The sequence below is a fragment of the Prinia subflava genome, chromosome 4, assembly GCF_021018805.1.
Source record: "Prinia subflava isolate CZ2003 ecotype Zambia chromosome 4, Cam_Psub_1.2, whole genome shotgun sequence".
Taxonomy (NCBI): Eukaryota; Metazoa; Chordata; class Aves; order Passeriformes; family Cisticolidae; genus Prinia; species Prinia subflava.
In genome coordinates this window covers 5,550,431-5,573,102 of record NC_086250.1, presented here as the reverse complement: position 1 = coordinate 5,573,102, position 22,672 = coordinate 5,550,431, and the positions used below count along the sequence as shown (strand labels likewise).

The 22,672-nt window shown below is 40.9% G+C and overlaps 1 protein-coding gene across 22 annotated transcripts in view; it reads right to left on the bottom strand.

Annotated features, from left to right (window-relative positions):
* SOX5 (SRY-box transcription factor 5) overlaps positions 1–22,672 on the bottom strand; it is a 600,060-nt gene that overhangs the window by 129,208 nt on the left and 448,180 nt on the right. For all 22 annotated transcript variants that reach the window (XM_063395247.1, XM_063395244.1, XM_063395243.1 and 19 more), the window contains 2 exons: positions 13,118–13,290; positions 10,594–10,662 (listed from right to left, as the gene is read on the bottom strand). In XM_063395247.1, coding sequence (XP_063251317.1) covers positions 10,594–10,662; positions 13,118–13,290 — 242 coding nt within the window. The remainder of the gene's footprint in view (positions 1–10,593; positions 10,663–13,117; positions 13,291–22,672) is intronic.

Sequence of the window (22,672 nt, the reverse complement as noted above, 5' to 3'; positions counted from 1 at the left end):
TTCACAGCACACGAGAGTATAGAAATATTGCAACAATTTCTGTCCAAATCCATTTTAAATTGCTTGTTTTGTTGAAACTATCCAAGTTCCAACTTTAAAATGATTTGCTGAATAGTATCACTATCATTTTTTACATAAGTCAGATTTGATAAAAATGTTATAAAACATACATTGCAAAACTAGTTCACTCACTGTATCAAATATTTATGAACTCCAAGTACTGTGAGTTAAATTTGTCCCATTTCATTATTATTACTGTCCATGTAAGTCTTCATTTTATTTTTTATAACTTTATTTTGCTTATCTTGTAATTTAAATTCTTTTATTTAACTTCTAAATACAAGAAACTCTGACATATACCTGTAAATCTCTTCAGAGGAGATTTTAAATCAATTTGACTAAAAATCTGAAGTGGTTCCTTAAAATTATTTAACCGTTACAGATTATATTCAACTTTCATATGAAAAGTGAACCTCAATGGAGACTCTACACAAGATGCAAAATAAACACAGCTGACACGAGATCCATGACCCTCCAGGTAATTTTTTCCAACTGAGACTTTCACAAGACAACTGCTCCTTTCCCTCTATTTCACCAAAATTTTAAGTCGGGGGGGGTCATTCACATCATCCCTCCAATCACAACCCCTGGAGGAATTATGAAATATTTCATCCACTCTTCTTACCAACACCAAGCACAAGCAGCTGCCCTCCACTTTAATTTGCACACTGCCATGCAGCAGCAGGGACAGCAAGCAGAGAACTGAACCAAAACTGTTCCCTCTGGCAGAGTGAGCTCATCTTGTCCCCTAAGCCATGCAGGGTAAGGCATCCTCAGCTTTTGGACACCCAGGATGTCCCAGGAAAGTCCAAGATGGTGAAGACAATGGTATTGATTCAGCAGGTGGAACCAGGCTTTTCCTGCTGATCTTTTGAAGCCACTGTCCCAGGAGAGAGTCTGAAGTGCTCTGCTTTGAATGAGCCATCAAAACAGAGTTGTGACCGCCTAAAGTGGCAAGCGGAGAGTCAAAAAAGCAAGTCAGGGGCAACAGGAACTAAATGATCCTCAAATCTCCCCCTCTTGACACAGGTATGGGTGCTGGTGGCAACCTTGGAAGCCAAACATAATTCACATCTCAAACACAGCCATTTTGGCTAGAAAAGCAACCATTTTAGAGAGAATGAGATGCCCAGCGCTTAGAATCATAAAAGATAATGGTCCTTTGACACCAACACTCCCAGTGTTGTAGAGTTGTAAACCTGGCAGCAGGTTTTGTTTTTCTTTGTTTGAGTACTGCTAATGGATGTAGATCAACACTGTGTTCTGTCCAAATTCCAGTCTGGGATATTACACACCCCTTGCTTGTGTCTCCTTGTCCTCCCACTGGAGATTCCCATCCCATCTCTCAGCTCTGAGTACCTGTGCTTGTCTATCTAACAGGTAAACCCCAGCTCAGGCAGGGTGAAACATTTTCCCATCCAGTGGACCAGCCCACCCTACACTGCCTGACACCACTGTCATTACAGTCAGGACAAGAAAAATGTACCCTCACACTCTTGCAGGTCAGAATCTCCTAATATATCACGAAAAAGTAACATTAACAAACATTTACCCAAAAAATTACATCCTCTATTCATGCTATGCATCACTACAAAACACAGTAAACCCCTAAAGAAACCTTAAGGATCATTTTCTGAGTAAAAGCCACGCAATCCCAAGCATATTCCATAATATTGTAGAGGAAATAAATGAGATCTGAATTTAGCTTAGAGTTCCTTTCATCCTCCTTGGGATCCCTCAGGATGTCCTGTGCCACATAAACATAAATATTACTTGGCCAACAGGGCCAAACCCCCAATTTAGAGAAATCACCAGAATAATATGCAGTTGTGAATTTTCAAAATTTGTTTTGTTCTGGGGGGTGAGACCCTAAAATAAATGCTCTCCAATTACACAGCCATCTGAGTCATTTTGCAACTGGTGACCCTTGTAATGATGTTCTCGTTTTCAGAGCCAATGTGATGCCACACAGCGATTTGTCTGTTAAATTGAATTTTTGCCTCTAGATAGATAGATAGATAGATAGATATAAAGTTTATTTTGAAATGTCTCCTAGTGCTTCTGAGCCTGACTGATGTGAGATGTTATTTTGAACATGCCAAAGCATCTGAACAGCTCCAGTCCTTTCTTTTCAGCGTGCATTCCTTGATAAGTGGCAAAGCTTCCCACTTATCAGTCACTCAAAGTGACTGTGGCTGTCAGTTGTGTACAAAGCGCAATCAGTTTGGAAGAAGAGACACCAGCATTTTTCTTCTCAGCTTGAAGCAAACACGTTTTGACTGCTAGTCATTCAATTTTAAAGCATCTTCAATTAGGGGCGGATGAAGATATAAAGAAAACACATCCTAAACACCTCTGCCAGCCAGCAGTAAAAAATTTATTGTTATCTTCTGCTTTACCTTAGTGCAGAGGCAGCAGCAGCATCAGCCTTTTTTGGCTGTGCAGCAGAGGTGCTCAGGATTACACACACTCCACACAGACAAGAGCAAGGCCATGAAGAGTTCATGCTCAGCTTCTCCAGCCACTTACACGTGGCACCTCCTGCTCCTGTGCAAATACCTACACAAAATGCACCCCACGCCACCCACTCCGAACAAAAACACCCACAAAATGACCTGTGCTGCTCTCCAGCCAATAAAAGGCCACACAAACCCATTAATGGGGCCATGGAAATGCAGACAAGGAGGGGAAAGGGAGGGATGGCAGGAAGGAGAAGTTGCTGTGGGGAGGAATGGTTGCATAAGAAAGGTTACTCAGTACCAGGGAGCTGAAAGTGGAAAAAAATGGTCAAAGTTGATGGGTGAGAGACACAGAAATTGGAGAGGAGACCTGAAAACTAAACAAAACAAAAATACAGGGCCCTGAAATGCCGGCTGAGGAGAGAGAGATCAAGATGAGGCCTTGAAGCACAGTGCTGCCAGATGAGATGACTGGATCTGACTGCTGGCCTTTTTCTTACAGTCTTAGATGCTGGATTATTTTGGGTGTTTCAGTGTTCTGGTTTTTAATAATAAAAAAAAAAGTTTCTGGCCTTCCCTTGTGATTGTGTGAGAGAACTGGAAAATGGGAACACTGAAAGCTCAGTAACAGAAAGTAAATTAAGAAAAGATGCTAAAACTGCAAGAAAAGAAGTCACGAAGTTCAAAAGTGTGTTATATTTTGAGAACATTTGGACCAGTAGCACTGGAGAAAGCAAGTGCTACTGCAATCAAGTAGCTCAGCATAGACAAAAAAAGCTGATTTACCCTCAATCAAACATGCCCTTGCATTTTCAATAAATTCAAGTTCACAGAATCACAGAACATTCTGAGTTTGAAGGGCCCCACCCACAAGGGCTCAGTTCCTCAGGGAATATGGGGATCAAACCTCCAACCTTGGCAAAGTTAGCACCATGCTCTGACCAACTGAGCTCATCAAAGTTTTAAGCAGATACTCCTGGTTTGCCCTGGCACACCTACTTCACTCAACAAATTTGGATTTGGGTACAGAAAAGGTCTGAGATCAAACTGCCCGTAGAAACTTGCTAAGGGTTATCTCTGGAGTTAAAACCATGGTGCAAAATGATACTCCACTCTGAAAGAAGTACAGAAAAAGACCTCAACAAGCTTTTACATAACTTAATTTTCCTGGTAAGGGAAGAAATGAAGATGCACAGGTTACTACTCAAAAGTCCAGACTAACACAAATATTATTAACGGAAGCTGAGAAGACAGAAAGCAATTAGCTCATTCAGACTGACTTTTTTTTTTTTTTTCCTTCTTTTCTTATTTCCTCCCCCATCCTTGGGTTCCTTTTTATGGGTTTTTTTTTTGTTGTGTTGTCTTTGTTTTTTTATTTTGTTGTTGTTGTCTTGGGGTTTTTTTGTTCACATGTTTTTGGGTTTGTGTACGTGTATGTGTGTGGTTTTGAATAACTTCTTTCCCAGGGGATTTTTCCTCCTCAAGGGACAGGCAAGTCATTCTGATAACTGATAGGACATCAGCTGCAGAGCTTTGTGAGGAACAATTGTTTTGCCTCTTTGCTGGCAACGTCAGTGGTTTGGGAAGAGGTTGCAAAGTCATGGGAAAGGCTGCAGTGTGACTCCTTTTTGGGTCTCACTGAATCCAGTATGCCCATGTTTATAAGTTGCAGGAAAACAGCTGCTCCTGACACATGATGAATTTGGACAAAATGTCCCCACATCCACGAGACTGTTCAGTTTGACTGCGCAGTCACAGCTTGTCATATCCACGCTGGCAAAACAAAACAAAAGAAAAAACAAACCATTTCAGTGGACAGAGCCTGTTCTAAAAATATTTTGGAGAGTGAGGAGGAAGATACTTTCTCACAGTTTCCTACTGAAGAAAGGTCTCATTAAACTCCCACTAATACAAACAAGAGCCTTTTCTCCATGTTCAGTGGGAGTTGGATCAGGCCCTCACTTCAACAGCTTTATTGTCTTAGCAAGGAAACCTTTTGTCCTCACCTCTCTCTAATATGCAAAGAAGACTCTAATTATGGAAAACCCAACACTGTTCTGCCTTGCAAGAGCTTGCAAAGTGATTGTAGCATCACAAAGCACTGCTCTGCTGTCACTGAGTTGTCAGAACAGCAGAATTCCCGGGGAAAACGGGAATCCAGAAGCAACAGGCATTATTAAATCTGTAATAAATAAATAATAAAATCTGTAACCCAGCCCTTGTGCAGCAGCTGCTCAATTTTGGGTCTCCAGTGAAGGACTCACCATCTCCAGCCCTTTGAAGCCTCTAGAGAACTCTGGTTACAGACATGGGAGAGGTTGGGGACCAGGAAAGAAATGCCCCAAGACCTTGTGGCTGCACTGAGGAGACACTGGCAGGGCAAAGATTAAGAGTAAGGATCTCTACCCTCCTTAATACAAGCCCAAAGTTCTCCAAGTATTTAGCTCATATAGGCCTACTGGAGGTTTTTTGTTTAAGCAGCAGACAGAAAATGAAAGGTTTAGTCATGTTGGAAGTATAATTTAAGACTGCAAACTTGTTGGGACAGGGAAAAAAAAATCTTCACATTTCTTTTTGTACAGTCAATTAATCTGTGTCTTCTCTCAACAAAAAAGAGCAACTGGTACCTTCTAACAAAATAAAAAGAACACAAACAGGCCTAACTACCATGCAGCTCTGGATAACAGATGATTGCTCACCTGAGAAGTTCAAAACAAACAACAAATCTAAACAACAAAAATAACTGCATGGTTAAACTGTGGTATCTAAAGCACTCTGGAAGCAGGTCTCTACCACTGTTTTGGAAGACTGGAATCAATCCAGAATTTCTTGCTGTTTGGAAAGTTTTGACAATAACAACTGTGTCATTTCAAAACTTTACACGTTAAGCTTAAGAAATATTTTGCTGAACTTCTGTGTAACTCGGAAACCAAATCCTTCTTTCCTCCCCAAAAATACAGATACATTTTGAAAAACAGATCTGGCCGAAAAACGGCCTAGCCATCCTGCAGGAAATTCTAGGTTCAAGATTGTATTACTTTCCAAATTGGAACAACTTCTTAAACCTCAGAAGGCAACGAGAATGGGAATATTCTGGTTTGAGAACACACTAGTGCAGCCAGGCCTCTTCACCCACCAGCACAACTCATGGGGAAAGGGACACAGCCAGCTGAGAGCGGGTGGGAGGATGGAAACTGGATCCAGACTCACAAAGGAGAGCCTTCTTTGGGGCTGGGAGGACATGCAGGGCAGCCAGAAAGCTTACAGTGCTCCATGCCCAGAGGGCTGTGGTGCCCACATCCCTCTAGACAAGCTGCTGAGGGTCTGCAAAGCCTGAGGCCATCGAGGCCACGGTGAACTTTCCACCTAGGAGCTGGCAAAGCCACACCCCACCTGGCAGGTGTGACACTAAAAGGGTTAATTCAATTTTCACTGTGCCTGTGGAAGTTTTAGCAGAGAAATAAGGCCTGCAAAAGCTGCTCACAGCAAGGTTGGGAGATAAGGAGAAGACATCCGGGCCAGGAATGCAGGGACAGACAAAACAAAGGACTGGATCTCTGGGAACCTGGGGTGGGATTTATGGCAATTGGGTAATCTGTGCTATGCACAGAGAGAATGTACATAAGAAACCCTCTAGCAGAATCATTTGCCCACTTTAGGTCAGAATCTCTTACCTGCACCTTCAAGCCTGAATAAAATTATTCCCTCTTAAACACAACTTCGGTGTTGAAGAGATTAATTCTGATATTTCAGGCATTTGGTAACAGCTGGAGTAGGCCAGAGACACTCATTCCAGCTTTGCATCAGAATTTAGTTGGGACCCCCTCATTCTCAGAGGTCCAAACTTTCCACAAAACTGTTTTCCTATTAAAACATCTGCTCTAGCTCTGAAGGAAAATGAAAACCCTCTCCTAAAACACACAGTCATCAAATGGTTACTGTCTGGCAGGAATTGCCCTCAAGTTTCAGAATGCACTTGGTTCTTGGGCTAAGCATGTCACTAAGAAAAGAATACAAATTAGTAACCAAGTACTGACAGTATTAAACCAAAAAAGTCAAACAAAACTGTGGCCTAAATGTTAGATACACTGTAAAGCAGTGTTGTTGCTTCCTGCTGCTTTGAGATTTTAGTTTTACATTATTGGCAACCTGAAGTGTTCCAAGATCTTGAGCTGGGCTCTCCAAAAAAAATTTTGACTAAAAATCAGAACAGATTAGAAAACAGCATTTGGCCTCTGTTTTGTTTGCCTTCTAATTTTGGAACTTGTAGTGCTCATGGTTTCAGATTCTGCCTGGAAATATGAGAGTTGGAAGTTTACATTTTGGAGAAATGAAAGCTGGCATTTTTGTCATCACATGACTCCAAGAACTGGGGCTTGAGGGAAAAACATAAAACACTGTCAGGTTTTCTACAAAATTGTGAGATTAGCAGTATCAGTTTTATCACAATTTGGGCTGCAAGGTTGACCTATTTTATCAACAGTGCCCTACTGAATATGAATTGCTTTATGAATTTTAACAACCATATTTCATTTTAAATATAGTTCAATTAAAGTGACATTCATCACTGAGCTTCAAAGCAAACCCTTCCATCATCATCCTGGGCTACACTTTTTCTCCGAGCCAGTGAACTGCACGACCCCTCGAAACTTTGTGTTTCAGAGACACCCTTTGAAGAGGGACACCTTTGGGGTGTACTGAGGGATTCTGCATCAGGAGCATCTTCCAAGTTTCTTCCACCCTCTGCCCCAGGTTCTAGAGTAAGGGCACCAGGGAGCAGATCATGGCCTCACAAAAGATGAGCAGGTAACCAGGAGAGTTCCCTAGAGGCCCTCAAGGACCAGAACCAAACTGAATCCAGGAACTTGCTGAGCTGTACTGGGGTGTCAGCCTGCTCTACAGCTGCAAACCACAACCATTCCGAAATACAGCCCGAAATCTTTGGGGTTGTTGAGGCACAGGAGCTGTCAAAACACAGGTTCCAGCTCCATTTATGGTAAAACAGCATGACTGAGGGGTGCAGGGGAGAACACCACAAATACTCGGCAGGCAGAAACTGTTCCAGTGAAAACCTCACACACAAAGATTAGGCAGAACAGAAAGCAGTGTGCATGGGAGGATGCATTCCAAAGCCGCGTAAAAACAAATGGGGGAGGGTTAGTTAATTACTCAGAGAAACTCAAACCTCTTCACAAATTAGGTCTAGAACATCCTGAAAACCAGAAAAAAAAATTACAGACATTTGCCAAAACACAAAATCCCATCTAGCACCCATTCTAGCATTATGAGGTCGTACAGGCTCTCAAATTTAATCTAATCTGCAACTTTTCTCCAGTTTACTTATCTCTCTGTACAAACTCCTTGCTTTCTGTTTTAGTGACACCACCTTCCAATTAATTCAGAAGAGGTGGGCTTGGAAAGGACATGTCAATTAGAGACTCACATGTCAGGTACCTTTTTCTAAGCTCAAGGAACTAAAGCATCTTTTTCCAGCATCACAGAAGTGCCAGTTTAATTGAGTTGTAGTTACACCGAGCATTTGGAGTCTTTTAAGGAGGAGAGAGATGTCTCTCCCTGGTTATGTATTGTGTATCAGTGATTGTGTGATGGGGTAAGGAGAGAGGGAACTGTTTCCAAGTTAGCACACTGAGAGAAAGGGCTCATAAATCATGGGGTCAGCCAGGTTATGCTTTTTTTTTAACCTTAAGGTATTATGCTTTCCGTACAATATTTCACAGCTTTTTTTCTGTGTAATAACTTATCTGGAATTATGGCAACTCTTGCAAGCTTAGAAAAAAATTGGCTCAAGTAAAACGATTCCTTTGTCATAAATAAGTTGTGCTCAGAACTACAGCACAATCATTCAGCTGCACCTAAGTCAAATAGTTATCCACTCTTTGCAGGAATATTTCCCTGTCAATAAATCTAATGCTATTTCAGATCTTCAGGCCAGTGTGACAGAAGCCTGTTAGATTAATTAGGGCAAGGTCAGAAAAGCTGAACTCACAACTACATTCTTGTCACAGTTTTCTTCCACCTACCATTGCCTATAAGCTGGCTGTAAACTCACTGACCATTTTAAAAATGGGCATATTAGGGTGCCTTCATTGTCTTAATTTATATACAAAGGGTGATTTCCTTAAGAATTGTTTCTTCTCTACCAGTCAGGAATTGAGGAGAAATATTTTGCTTTGTATTCACTGTCAATAAGGATTTTTAAATTATTATTTTTAAATGTTTTTTCCCTTCAGAGTTACGGGCTTCAACCAGGGTCCATGAGACCTCAGGATCATACAGGCATGGAACTCTCCAGATTGCCTGTGCAGTATAACCAAAATTCACCAGAAACAGATAAGCTCTGTGAGAATGAGAGAATTGTCCCTCTGCTGCTCAATTCCTGACCTTTCCTGCCTGACCATCCAAAAGGAGGGTGCCACAAATCTGCTGGGGTTTGTGTGAAGTGGACCCTGGGGGTGAAATTCTGACCTCGGCAGGGTCAATATTTCATCTGAAATCCCCTGAGACAGACCTCCAAATCATCTCTAAGGACTGCAGCTTCTATCAGATGGTAGTGGGCTGACTTTCATTTACTACTGACTTAGGTCAGACTTGGACCAGGGATCAAGAGATGAAAGGCTCTATATCTCATTATCAATAACCAGGGTTTTCTTCACTACCCTAAAAACAACATACTTCATTCTTATCTACACGGCGTTAAAACTTGAAAGGGTTGGGGTCAAATTATGTTACTTCAATTTATTTTTATTCACTGCTTATAAGACAACTTCCTCTCTCGCTGCCATAGCTAAATGCTAAAAATATAAATATTTTCCTTGCTGTTGTACAGGTTTTGCTATTGTTATTCTTTTAAAGTCTAATTCAAAATGCAGCAATAAAAAAAATCCCTCCCACACACAAATTAAAGAAGAAAAAAAGAGCACAGAGGTCGAGGCCAAACCGAGCCGTATCAATCTCAGAATTATTTTCAGCAAAGCACATCTTGTATAGAAGTTGCCTTATAACAGAGGGGTGGACCTTCCCAGGAGTTTTTCATAAAAATGCAAGTCCTGATACAGACAGAATGTCCTCTGGAATGGTAGAGACAAATTTTCTTCTAGTATGAAGCCATACAGCTCCTCTGATCTGGCTGGAATTGAGTTTTCTTAAATGGGTTACAATTGTGATTGATAATTTTAGGCAACTCACTCTGAAATACTGATGAAAAGCTTTGGAAGGAGAATCCTGTTGCTACTGAACAAACACAGTCTACAAAAACTTGCAATGTTCTGTACAAAACTGCCTAATTAAACAAGCAGAGATTTTACCCCGATCCTAGATCAGGGTAAGAAGTCAAACCTCTCCTTTGTTATTGTGTTAAAACCTTCACAGGCAAACTGATTTACATTGTTCCCAAAACAGGGGCATGCACATGGAAGAAAAGTAATGCAATACAGTCAATGGCATGAAAAGAAACTTCTGAATACATTAAGGAAAAAAGAGGCTAAATAAAGTTTACTGGTTATGCTGGTTTAACAACTTTTTCTACTACAGGGAATAAACCTGGAACTTGCACAGTTGCTCTCCTGAATCTAACCAAGCTTCTGACCAGTTTCTCACTCACACGGTACTTCACCACAAATAAAAATTTCCAGACTTCCAACACCTCAGGCAGAGGCAAGAAGGTGCACTTGATTATCAATCACTGAAGAGAACTGCCACAGCAAAGCCTCAAAAACAGAGCTGCAGGACATCAGCTCCAAACAAACTCCTTCTGGCAGTGCTTTTGTCACTCCTGAGGAAAGAGGATTTGGTCCTGCAGATGCTTGTTTGCATGACCAGCTCCTCTAACCTCTTCTTCCTGACCCTACAGGAACCATGTTAATCACAGAAGGCCCTCCAGAAACTGATCTTTTTTGTTAAATGGCAGGTAAAATCCTCATGTGTTTCCATAAACAAGGTGCCAGCCAACTGCAGAGATTCTTGAGGAAACTATGGCAGAAATGGCTGAGGGAAAGAGTGGGGAAAGGGAAAGGGAGAGGGAGAACAGGGGCACAGGAGGAGACGTGTCTCTGACCTGGATCTGCTGCTGGAGAAGGTTAATTTTGTGTTGCTGCTGCAGAAGCTGCTGCTGTTGTCTTGCAATCTGTGAAGAAATTGCACAGAAGAAACATGAGACATGGATCACCATTCCCAGAGTCCATCCACAGGAAAATTTGACCCTCCTTAGCTCTTTAAACCTCTCCACTGAGCTAAGAAACCTTTGAGGGTGGGTGGCAGCAGCCTGGAGACTGCTACTGAAGCAAGGGGCACATGTTCAGGAACAATTCATTGCTAATAGTGGTGAGAAAGGGAATCTGATCGAAAATGTTGTGCTGGATTGGAGACAAATACCTATTTCAGGAAAAATCTTACTGAAATGGCACTGCTGAAGTTCCCCAGCAGAGAGAACAATACCAGCAGAGAAACTGAAAAATAGTGGAGGAAGGTAGAAAAGGCAAAAAGGTTCAACGGCCAGAATTACTCTTCTGTTTGGCACCACCTGCACAAAAATTCCAAAAAAATGGCAATCTGACACCATGGAGGAAGGTTCTTAGTGTATTTTTTTTCCTGTAGAAACAGGCACAAAGAGACTGGAACTGAGTTTGGAAAAATCACTGGCTCTTCCATGAGTGTATCAGCTGCAAGAAACTGAGGGGGCAGGCAAGGCTACAAGGCTCAGCTCTAAAACCAGTTTATGGAAGGGGATGGAGCCGTTCTAAGTCTCCTCTTCAAGCCAAGTGCAATTTTTCCATAAGGATTTCCACCCTCCCTCTCTGCTAAATGATTGTGAATGCCATTGTGGGCACATTTTACACACTGTGAAGGAAAAAGCAGACACTAACAGGATGGAATTAAGAGCTGTAAAGGCTAGAGGGAGATGAACCATTCTTGAACTTAAAAAGCGAATTAGAAAAACTTTAAGTTATCACAGAAGCTCTGCTCTCATGAACAGCCAGTGCAGCAGCATAAACATGAGAAAGAGCTCTGCTCTTCCCCCCTGTGTTCTGTGTACACATCTCAGGGTCAGTTGGTAACTCAATGGGAGAAATTTTGGGTTTTCTTCCCCTTAGGTATTTTTTTTCCTTTCTATTATTAGACTATTTGCATAGGAAATACTCACTATAGTTAGCTCCACATCTAACAGATTAAATAAATGTTTTCTTTCTGGAGCCTTTCTTTAAGAAAGAAAAATATTTTTTTATCACTACATTTTCTTCAGAGTTTGGATACTTAAATTTCTCCATAATACAGAAGTATACATAATCTCTTCAATTTAAAAAAAAATCCTAGTTATCCTAATTTCTTATTGCCTTTTCCTATTGTCTTATTATTTTTTTTTCACTTTCAAATCCCTCAGCCATCCTGTGGCACCAGTGACTTGAAAAGGCAAGGTAAAGGGAAAAGCTCACACAGGGTGTCTCCTCATGAAAGAATCTTGCCAATTCCACCTTCACTCCTCCCTCCACCTTTGCTGTTTTAACAAAAGTATCACACAAATTCTCCATCTTAAGGTAAGTCCCTTCTGTTCTCTCTGTGTGGGATTTCAGGTGTGAGGCCAAAACACCCTTTGTTTAAAATAAGGTTTTTTAAATAGTTAAAAACAGGGAAAACCAAGGCTTAAAAAGTCTGAAGTTATCAGCAGTGGTTTAAAAATCTTAAGGCTTGCTTAAATACAATACCAACACTGAATATGACAACTATGACAGATTTCAAAAAATTTTGTGAGTTTTATGAAACTCGCATAGCTGCAATCCTGTGATAAAATTTTAAACTAGACAGCTAAATGTTCTCTGCTCATGTTCAAGTACAAGAGCGGACATTAATTTCTGTTAAAATCTGCACCATGAAATATGTGAGAAAAGTTATGTTTTTTGCCTAAAATGTTGCATGTCCTTGTATGCACATTGGAACTGATCACATGTGAAAACCATGTTTGCATTTCCAGTGAGAGGCATATTTGCAAGAACTGCAAATCAAGCCTCTCAAGTGCAGAAGAAAAAAAAAAGTCACACTTGTTCACTGACTTTATATTAATCTCTGCTTTTTTTCCACAGCTGGCAAAACCCAACCTTTTCATTTCTCACATTACAATCCAAGTGCTGCATTTTGTTCTTTTTATACCTATTCAGTATTACTGAATTAAAGCAGTTTCGGTGGATTATTCAGGAGGGCTGACTTTGCCTGTTTATTTACAGAGAGCTAAAAAAACCCAAACAGTATTGGAAGATAATGCAGAATTGCAGAAGATTCTGAGTTGCAAGGGACTCACAAGGACTTCCCAGTCAACTCTTAAATGAATGGCCCATGCAGGGGCTGAACAACCCTGGCACTATTAGCTCTGAACATATATATATTTCCAGAATACATCCAAGATGGATATATTGCAAATTAAATCATTCTTCTGCTACGCTTTTGCTCAAACTTTTTCACCTTGGAGAACAAATGGAAAAGATTTTGGGTGCGGAGCAGCTTTCAGAGCACAAAGCCTAAAAGATGAACTACTGGAAAACCCTTCTAGAAAATGATTTCAGCTGAAAGCCACTGTAATAATCACTCACCTGCTCTTGCTGCTGCTTAGCCAGCTCCATTTGCTGGCGTTGTTTCTCGATCTGAGATGCAGCCAGCTTCTTCTGCTCATCGTGAGCTGCCAGCAGCTGTTCCCTCAAACTGGTCAGCTGATTGATCATACCCATGAGCTGCCTTTCTTTCTCAGCGAGGCTTTCTGGAGTCCCTGGGCATCATATGGTGGGGAAAAAAAGAGAGAACAAAAAAAAAGGAGTGAGGAGAAGAGAGGAAATTTAGAGCGATCCAGCTCTTTATTTTGCAGCTTTACTGTAAGCAGAGTTTTAGGAGAAGCAAAGAGCAGCAGCAGCATGTTTCAATATGCTGCACACTAAGACCTGTTCCTCTACAGGAAAATGAGCCATGGAGGATAAATCTGTACACAGGCTTTGATCTGGTGTTCCCCTTCACCGTTTCTTTGCCCTTTCATCTGTTTTCCTCTGCCTTTCAGTCAGACTAATAAAGTGAAATAATACTGCCTGTTTTGAGAAAGTTTCATGTTTTAAACAAAAGGGATCAAAAAATCAACCCTTCCAGGTTTGTAAGAGAATTATATTTACGTCAGAAATTTAGGAAAAGATACAGTTTCTGTAAGTGTCAAAGTATTGATGTAGGATAAGTATTAACATCCCTCTATAACCTGTTTTATCACCTACATCCCTGATTAGAATGACATAGTTTTTAAAATGTCAATAACTCCTATCGCTGTTGCTGCCACCAAGGTGCACTTTTAAAGGAAAAAGTCTTTTATAAACATATCTGAAAACCTGAGCTAAGTACAACTCACTATCACTCTCATTTGTACTGCTGTTAGATGTTTTTTTATAGTAGAGTTCAGCAGACAAAGACAGAGAAATTCACTACCTCACTTTCACAACCATGCTGAAGAAATTATTTTTCTACCCAGAAGGACAGTGGTTATAAGGGAAGGGAAGAAAAAATTCCAAGAAAAATCAAAAGCTATGACTCACACACTACCAAAAAAAAAAAAAAAAAAAAGGCACTTTTAATATATGTAGGATCATTTGACTGTGAATTTAAAAGACCTGAAAATACGTGTAGCAGCTAATCCACAGATATCCCCAATACCACCACACCCTCTCACATGACTCAGATCCTATGAAAACCTTTCTAAAAAGCCTTTAGGAAAGGATTAAGGCTATCAGTGTCAATGCCTCCTCTGAAAATAGCCTGCTTTTGGGACTACCCTTCCATACAAACCTCTTTCAAACACAGGAAGCATTCTTCTGCCAATGTCACCAGTGCTCTCCAAGTGAAAAAAAAGGAAAAAGAAAAAAAAAAATTGGCGACTGCAGCAAACATGTTCCTAGCCAACTATCAGTCAGACATGGAAAAGAGCTACTGGTAATAGCTCATTTAGTCTACCCCCCTGCCAGTGCAGGAATGTTCCCTACAATATATTTACTACAGCTTTCTAGATTGGATTGAAACGTCTGAAATGGGGAATCATCGACTGTTTGCTTTGAAAAGCTTTACCACAGCCTTTAATGTGGCACTGGGAGGGCTCTTTGCTTAGTTAGCTTAATTTAATTCTTTGTTTTTAATTTTTTGTTTCTTTTTTGTTACTTTTACTTAATTTCAATGATGTGATCCAAAGCAACATCCCATCTGCTTCATTAGCCAAGTCCAAGCACTTAAATCCATTTGTAGACAGCCACACGCAAGTGGAAAACCACAAAGAACCACCAAAAAATGTGACAGAAGAAATGTAACTAGATTGTTTTTTATTAGGGTTCTAGAAACTTCAGTGAAAATATTCTCACCTCACAACAAAGAAATACAGCAGAATATTCTCAGATAAAGCCTCCAGAAAAACTGTGGCACAAGCTGGAAACTTGAGAAAACACACTGAAACAGAAACCATAGGACTTTAAACCTGTTCTGCTAAAAGCTGTGAGAAAGAATGGAAGCCAGTGCTAAAACACTATCACGGCTGAAGAAAACACTTCTAACTATGATTTTTCCTTCCAACATTGGAGACAGAGAACTGCTACAAGTAATGCATTTGCCACCTGGCCATGGAATTAATCAGAAGTTTCTATTGCCACTCTTCATTCTTTGTTTGTTTTTCCCTGGAATAAAAGGTGCAGTGTTTCCAAGTGGTGTAGAAGAATTATTCCAAAGGCAGCCCTTGCCTTGGCCTGTCCACGTGGGTTTATCATAATGCTCCCCTAATGAAGACTATCATGCACTGATACTGCCACTATAACCAAAACACCTGAAAACAAAATATGTTGTATTTATTTATTTACTCAGCAGATATTTTATTCCTAACTTTTATTGTGAGGTGGATGCAATTTTGAGAGAGAAGAGAAGAAGGACCTACAGAAAGAAGGAATACAGAGGATTGCCTCAGTCCCTGAGTCAGGGTAAGCAAAAAGAAATCACTGTCAAATACACCAACACACATCACAGCTCCTCAGCCAGTGCTGGCCCATCGGTGTATTTTGAGCTACTACAGTAGCTTTCAGTTGGGAATCAAAAAGCACTTTGTAAAGTTAAATTAATCCCCATCTTTAAATTAATCTGAAAGGTGGAAAAAAATGTTTCCATATGTGTAAACTGCCAGACAGGGAGATCACAGAGCTGGTTACCAACAGCGGCAGAAAAAGGCGTGTGGATATCCAGCCCTGGCAGGGAACAGGAGGCTCCAGGTGCCACTGGCCCGAGCAGGCACTGCACAGGCAAGGACACCCACCTCCTGCACGGCCTCCTCAGCCTGCCTGACCCACAGAGCAGCTAAAAACTGCCCCACCAGGGAAAGAGCAGCTTGATCTGAGTTGGGAGAATGATGAGAAGTACTGCGTCCAGCTCCGGGGTGCTCAGCTCAGAAAGACAGGGACTTGTTGGAAGAGGTACAGAGGAAGCCACAAACATCATCAGAGGGCTGGAGCACCTCTCCTGAGAGAGTTTGGGCTGTTCAGGCTGAGAGACATCTTCCAGTACCTAAAAGGGGCTTATAAAGATGGGACAAACTTTTTCACAGGGCCTGCTGTGACAGGACGAGAGGCAATGGTCTGAAACGAAAAGAGGATCAGTTTGCCTTAAATACAAGGAAGAAATTGTTTACAATGAAGGTGGTAAAACACTGAAACAGGTTGCCCAGAGAGGTGGTGGATGGCCCATCCCCGGGAATTTTCAAGGGCAGGCTCTGAACAACCTGGTGTAGTGAAAGGTGTCCTTGCTTATTGCAGGGGGGTTGGAGCTGGTCACCTTCCAAACTATGACTCTGTGAACTAAGAGCAAGCAGAAAGTGCAATGAAGTGCCAGTGCAGACACCAAAATCACAGGCACACTGCAGCCAGGGACAGATCTACTCAGTCTCTTCATTATTATGCAGTTTTTAAAGAAAATCTGAAATGCCCACAAGGGGTGTTTTATATCCTACTTAGTAAGTACAATGCATAATTCCTTGGTTTATACAGCTGGAGTGAAAGTAGTCTGACAAAAGGCAGACTTCTTGCATTATATTTCTGAAGGTATTCCAGTTTGCTAATAAACCAAAAAGGAAAATTTATCAGCATCAGCTTTATAAAAAAATCTTCTGTTGGAGAATACTTCCTGGAAAACATGGCTTAGTAGGTACTTTTTTTTCACAGGACTAAGCCATCCTTCCAGTAACTGGGATAGTACTTAATGATAATTTCAATTCTTCGAGGTAATAATTCCTTGCAAAATAAGTACTTGGATAGCCTTACTCTCAAGTGACCTGCACAAAACCAGAGGCAAAAAAGATCAGCTATGTGGCTCTAATGAGAGATGGTGAGTTCTGTGAAAATTTCCTCTTGTCTCACTCACACATCTATGCAAGCCTCATTATGATGAATCATAGTTCTGACATATCTTGCAGGTAACTGGTGGCTTGTAAATGTGCGAAAATGAAAATAAAGGGAAGCACTTGAATCAGATGGTCTTGATAATAATGTTAAGTGTTTGCATTTAGTTTAAGTTTGGCATTTTTTATGTTAGCCTTATTACCTAGCACACCTTTTCTCCAATTACCCTCATGGAAATGGCCAACAAAGGTGCCTTTTTACAGCTGCCATGGCAAATCATATATTACTTTGCATAACATATGAAAGCCAAAGCACAGACTGTGTTATATAATTAATGATGAGGTGAGGGCAACAGTGGGGTCATTATATAGGTACAAGCAGTTATAGGAATTTTTCCTGGTGTATTAAAAATTACTACAGAGGTAACAGCTCCAGTTGTTTTTTCATGCTTTTTTAGATGCCACAGATTGGGGGTAAACAAGGATGGTGGACTTCTCTCCTACCCTCACTATTTTCTCTCTGTTAACCTGCACGAGATCTAAACCTGTATTATTGTGTGAAGTGTCTTGGCAGCTCAGGGATTTCCATTTACAGAATTCTGTAGCTTACAGGGCAGAACATGTCAGTGTTTTAAACAACTAAGCCAACAACAGTATAAAGACAGACGCTCAATGATGCTACCTGTGAACCAATGAACCATCCACTCCATCTAACCCTGCTGGAACTGGGGAGGGGGTGCAAACCCCCTCAAACCCCAGCAGACATCTTCAGCTGCTTCCCTGCTAAACTCCCCTGGAGCACAGAGTTGGGAATGGTTCTGGAGCTGGCCTTTCCACGGTGCAGGGCTGAGAGAAAAACTCCCCAAGAGTCCATCAGACCACAGAGCTCCTGAGTGAGGAGCAAAAGGAGAGTGCCCTTGAACCAATGGCTGCCTCAAGAATTACTCTTAATTACCGTCAGATCCACGACAAATAGGTATTGCACATTTTATGTTTAACAAAGCTTTTAACCACCAGGCCACCTGCCTTTCAGGAGGCTGCTGTAGGTGCTGTCTGTGCTCCACCACTGCAATGGCAAAACGTGGATTTTTCACATCAGGCAAAGGACCATCAAAGTGCACACTGCAGGGTGGTAATTGCACGGAGGCCCAAGGAAAGATGCTTTCCAGATGCATCAGCTTATCCTCTGTCACCACAAAGAGACTCAGAGAAAAACCCCCATGTTTGTCGATGCAACACCCACAGCAGATGGCAATAAAAGAAGACTCAAATTAGTGGCATTCTGTATCGCCAAACCTAAACTTCATCTCAGATCAACACCACCCATAATCGTGTTTAAGTAGTAGAAGAAATTTACTCAAATGTGAAATAAACTATTACACATTCTTAGTTCTGATTCACAGTCTCAGACTGGCAGTGACAGTAACATTTTAATAAACATTAGAATGAAGACACCAATATGACCAAATGACACACTTAAAGTGAGAAAACGAACAGGAGAAACCTTGGCATACCCACCCAAAACAGAACCAAAGCAAAAAAAAAAAAGGCAGAGAAACTGCTTTTGCGATCAAAACAGTAAATACTTTATTATAATTTATTAGACAGAATGAGAATGTAAATGAGAAATTGGGAAAGCCAATATTTTCTTCAACACACATTTTAAGCTTTTGCTGCAAATGTTCAGGCAGTGAGAGTGTTTGCTCCCAGCCAGCCTAGGGATGTGTATTCCACAGGGACAGAGCTATGGCACGGCTGTCCTCAGTCCCTCTGCCATGTCCCCAATAATCTGCTGGGAATGGCATCAGCCAGGGGTGCTGGTGTGCACACTCACCCAGACAGACAGAGAGATCCAGCCACCAAGTCAGTTTACTATCAAAGAAATTGCGTAAATAGCTTTTGAACTGTCAGGGTCTGTCTTTCAAAGGAAAATCAAAGAAAACAATGAGCAAGTACAAAGCCTGGAAGACATAATAATATTGTATTATGTTCGTATCATTAACTGTGGTTACAAAAGGAAAAAAAGGCTCCTGTATCTACAAAGTTTTCTACGGGGGAAAAAAAATCATTAAATGGAAATAAGAATATTTTGAAGCATTCTGTATTCGAATAATGTTAAGATGTATAATAATAATTAGAGCAGGCAGTATAAAGCATTTTTTAATTTCAAAGCGCTACCTAATTGATCTTCTTAAAGACTGTTTGCAGGTAGAAAGGTAATGTATGCATCATGTTTTTCAAGAGCAAACTAAGGCACGAAGCTTTTCAGCAACTTGCTGAAAGTCATTCTGCACTTTATGTGGTGTAGGAGGTTTTATTGCCGGCCTCGATGAAGTCACCAGCAGAACTATTTCAGCACGGCCAAGAATTTCCCCACTGACTTTTAACAGTAATACACGTTAAATAGATAATTAAGTCTGTGTTTGACCCAGTTGGAGACTAGGTAGGGTTTCAGCCAAGGGGACCCTTATGAATGAACCAATTATTGATGTCATCCAACTCACCAAGCAACACAACCGTGCCACAACACGGTTTCTTTGCAGCTTTGATGTAACAACAGTGTGACAAGGACTGAGCTGCAGCCCATACATGAGCTAAAGACTGAGTCACCTCCAAGTATTTCCTGCAATGGTGTGGTTTTCTTCAGCAGACTTTTTAGGCTAGTGAAGGCTACAGTTTTGACACAAAAATGAAGGAGGTCTTCCAAACTGAACAGTCTATTAACTAAACTATCCTCAGAAAGAATATAATCCTACTAGTCCTAACTGTACCAAATCCAAAGAATTAATAAAATTATCAGTAGTTCATTTAAAAAGTTTATTTTCTGAAGAGTTTTCTTACAGTATCTTCCCTCCAGAGTATCATTTTCATCCCAGTGTCAACTGTTTTTTGCCCCTCCTCACCCCAATTTTAACCTTGACATATTAAAAATCTAAACCCAACAATACTTTGCTCAGTAAGGAAACCAGGGAAGTAAAACAGACGGGCCACTTATCTTCTCCTACTTTAAAGCAAACTAATCTGTGTCATGCTCTCCCCAAATAAAAATTTAAAAACCTACTTACAACATAAAGAGGAGTATTTCCATTCGTGCTGCTGACATCACCTGAAGTCACACATGTGAGGCAACAGGGAGCTGATGCTTCCTTCAGGAGAAGTAGTCTGATAAAAGATCTAACTGGCTGAGGTGAGTTCAGAATTTAACATCTTTCCTCTGTTTTTAACAGTAACGTGAAATGTTTATGGCCAAGCAATGGGACTGCACTTTAAACGATGTACTTTATGTACTGTGTGCTGGGATGTGTTGGTGGGTGGATGTGGGTCTGTGCTTGTGAACGTGATGCTGCCCTAATCAGTCCCTCAGAGAGTGCTTTATTATGGACCAGAACACAGCTTCTCAGGCCACTAAACCCTGGAGCTGTCAAGACAAAAACATCTGAAAACTGGCTTTTTTCAGTAAGTATTTAAGCCAACTTTGCAACACAATGGCTGCAATCTTACAACTACCCACCTTGCTAAATTAAATTATTTCATCTTATTGATAGAGCAAGTCAGTGTAATAAAAGAAAACTTTCTGACTGCTTTTTACTTGGCAAGACACAGCCACCAGAAAGAGAAACACGGAAAGAAAAAGTGCACAATTCAAACTGTTTTGCCTGTACCTACGGATTTATGTAATGAATCTTCCACGTCTGACAAGTAAAAATCTGTTTTAGAACAGCAAGGTATAAGGAAGGTATTTATTTCAGCAGACGGACATTCCTAATCTCTTATATTTGAGTGCAAGGCTGAAGAATGAATAAAACCAAATTATGACCAATTACCCTCTTTTGCCATTACTGGCCTCAAGAACTCATATTCTGTGGGGAAAAAAAGCTCAGCTGTCTGCCCTGTAACAAACCAGCACTCTGCTGTTTCACAGCCCTGGAAAGAGGCTGTCACTGAGTGCTCTTTATTTGCTGTCAGAAAAAAAAAAAGTTTTGGTACAGTACACTACAAACAAAGCTTGGTGCTCAACCAGGTTAGCGACTCATTGTCAAGGTTACAAAAGGAATAGACAACATTTGTGTTGAGACTATTTCTCAGAGGTTATTCTTTGTTTTACTGTCTAGACAACAAGTTAGAACTAGGCTAGGAAAACAGCATTTGCGGCTGGAATTTTATGCAGCAGCAAGAAAAAGAATAAAGAAGTGTGTGTTTGTGTATGTGTGTGTGTATTTGTTTTGTTTTGACAAACTGGCAGTTGTAGCTCAGTGACATTCAGCTCTATCAGCACATCTTTCAGGTAATTTTAGTACCACCAAGCACAGCTTTAGGACCCTTTTGTCAACCAACTCTCTGAACAACTTTTAAATATAGAGTTTTGGCCCCCATACGTTCAAGCAAAGACACTGGCATTTGCTACCTTAATTAGTTCAATTTTATTCTATTACCTCTACCAATAATCACATCTAAAAAATAAAATTAGAACCTGACTTTTTGTGATCAAATTAAGTACCTTTATGTACAAAAACCTGGAACAACCTGAATTGGCCGCTCTGCCATAAAATCACATTTTTAGATGCTTTAAAAAAAATTCCTCCAACCCTCCCTTTCACATCTACAACCCCCAACTAACCTCCCATTCTAGGTCAAATAGGAGCAGCCCCATCCAGTCACAATCTCTATCTCGGGTGTTCTTTTGGGCTGAAAAAGTTCTGTGTTGGTGTGGCTACTTCTCTGCAGCCTCAGACATCAACCTCCACGATTTTGGCAGCTGCCAAATTTCCTCTTGAAACTTAGGATTCCCCAAGTGAAACTGGGCAGATTCCCATGCACCCCAGCACTTCTGCAATACTGACAAAGGACTAAAGCTCAATTTGCAATTTGCTACTATTAAACCCCTCAAAAAAGCAAACACAAAGAAGAAGATTCTAAGTAGGTTGCAACAAATACTGAATTTATCACAGTTAAAAGCTGACAATCCAACACATCTTACCTCCTTCACTTATGACTCTCACCCTCCTTCTCTTGCCACTCCACTTACAATACTACCCACAAAGAGATAATGCAGAACATCCACAGCTGACAGAAGTTTGCAAACATTTTTGAACCATTAATTTGCAAATGCAAAATTCACACAGCTCCTAAGAAAGCGTGCGGCTTTCACACATCTCCTGGGGATCTGTGCTGTATTAGTCAAAGGTTTAAACCCAGTGTATTCCCCATGAATAATCTTTCTCCCTTTCCCCCTCCTTCTTCCTGTCCACATCTAAATGCAGAATCCCCAGCCTCCTTGTCTTTAGATTACAGATTATGTGATCCAAAGTGTCACTCACTGGATTACTGCACATAACCTGAGCACCACCCGAAGCTTACTTGTCTTCAACTTGCCCAGCATTACTTAAATGGAATTATCCGTCACAATCCATATCCCGAATCTGCACAGCTCACTTATCTCAAGATTCTGTGTGTCACCTACCAGATTATCCGTTTTAATCCATACATTGAATCTACATAACATATGTCTTTAATTCACGGGCTCTGACGAGCTATAGTATCGCTGAATGGATTATTTCTCTTTATCCATTATTGGCAGCCCTAAAACCGTTCACTGCGGGCTCCCCCGTGCCCCATCTCCTGAGCACGTGAGCAAAATCGGAGTCTTCAGCACACACAGCTCTGCCTCACATCAAACACAGCCCGACACAGTACCTGCACTGGTACCTGGTGGAATTTGGAACCCAGGTTCTCACACAGAACAAATGTTATCGTG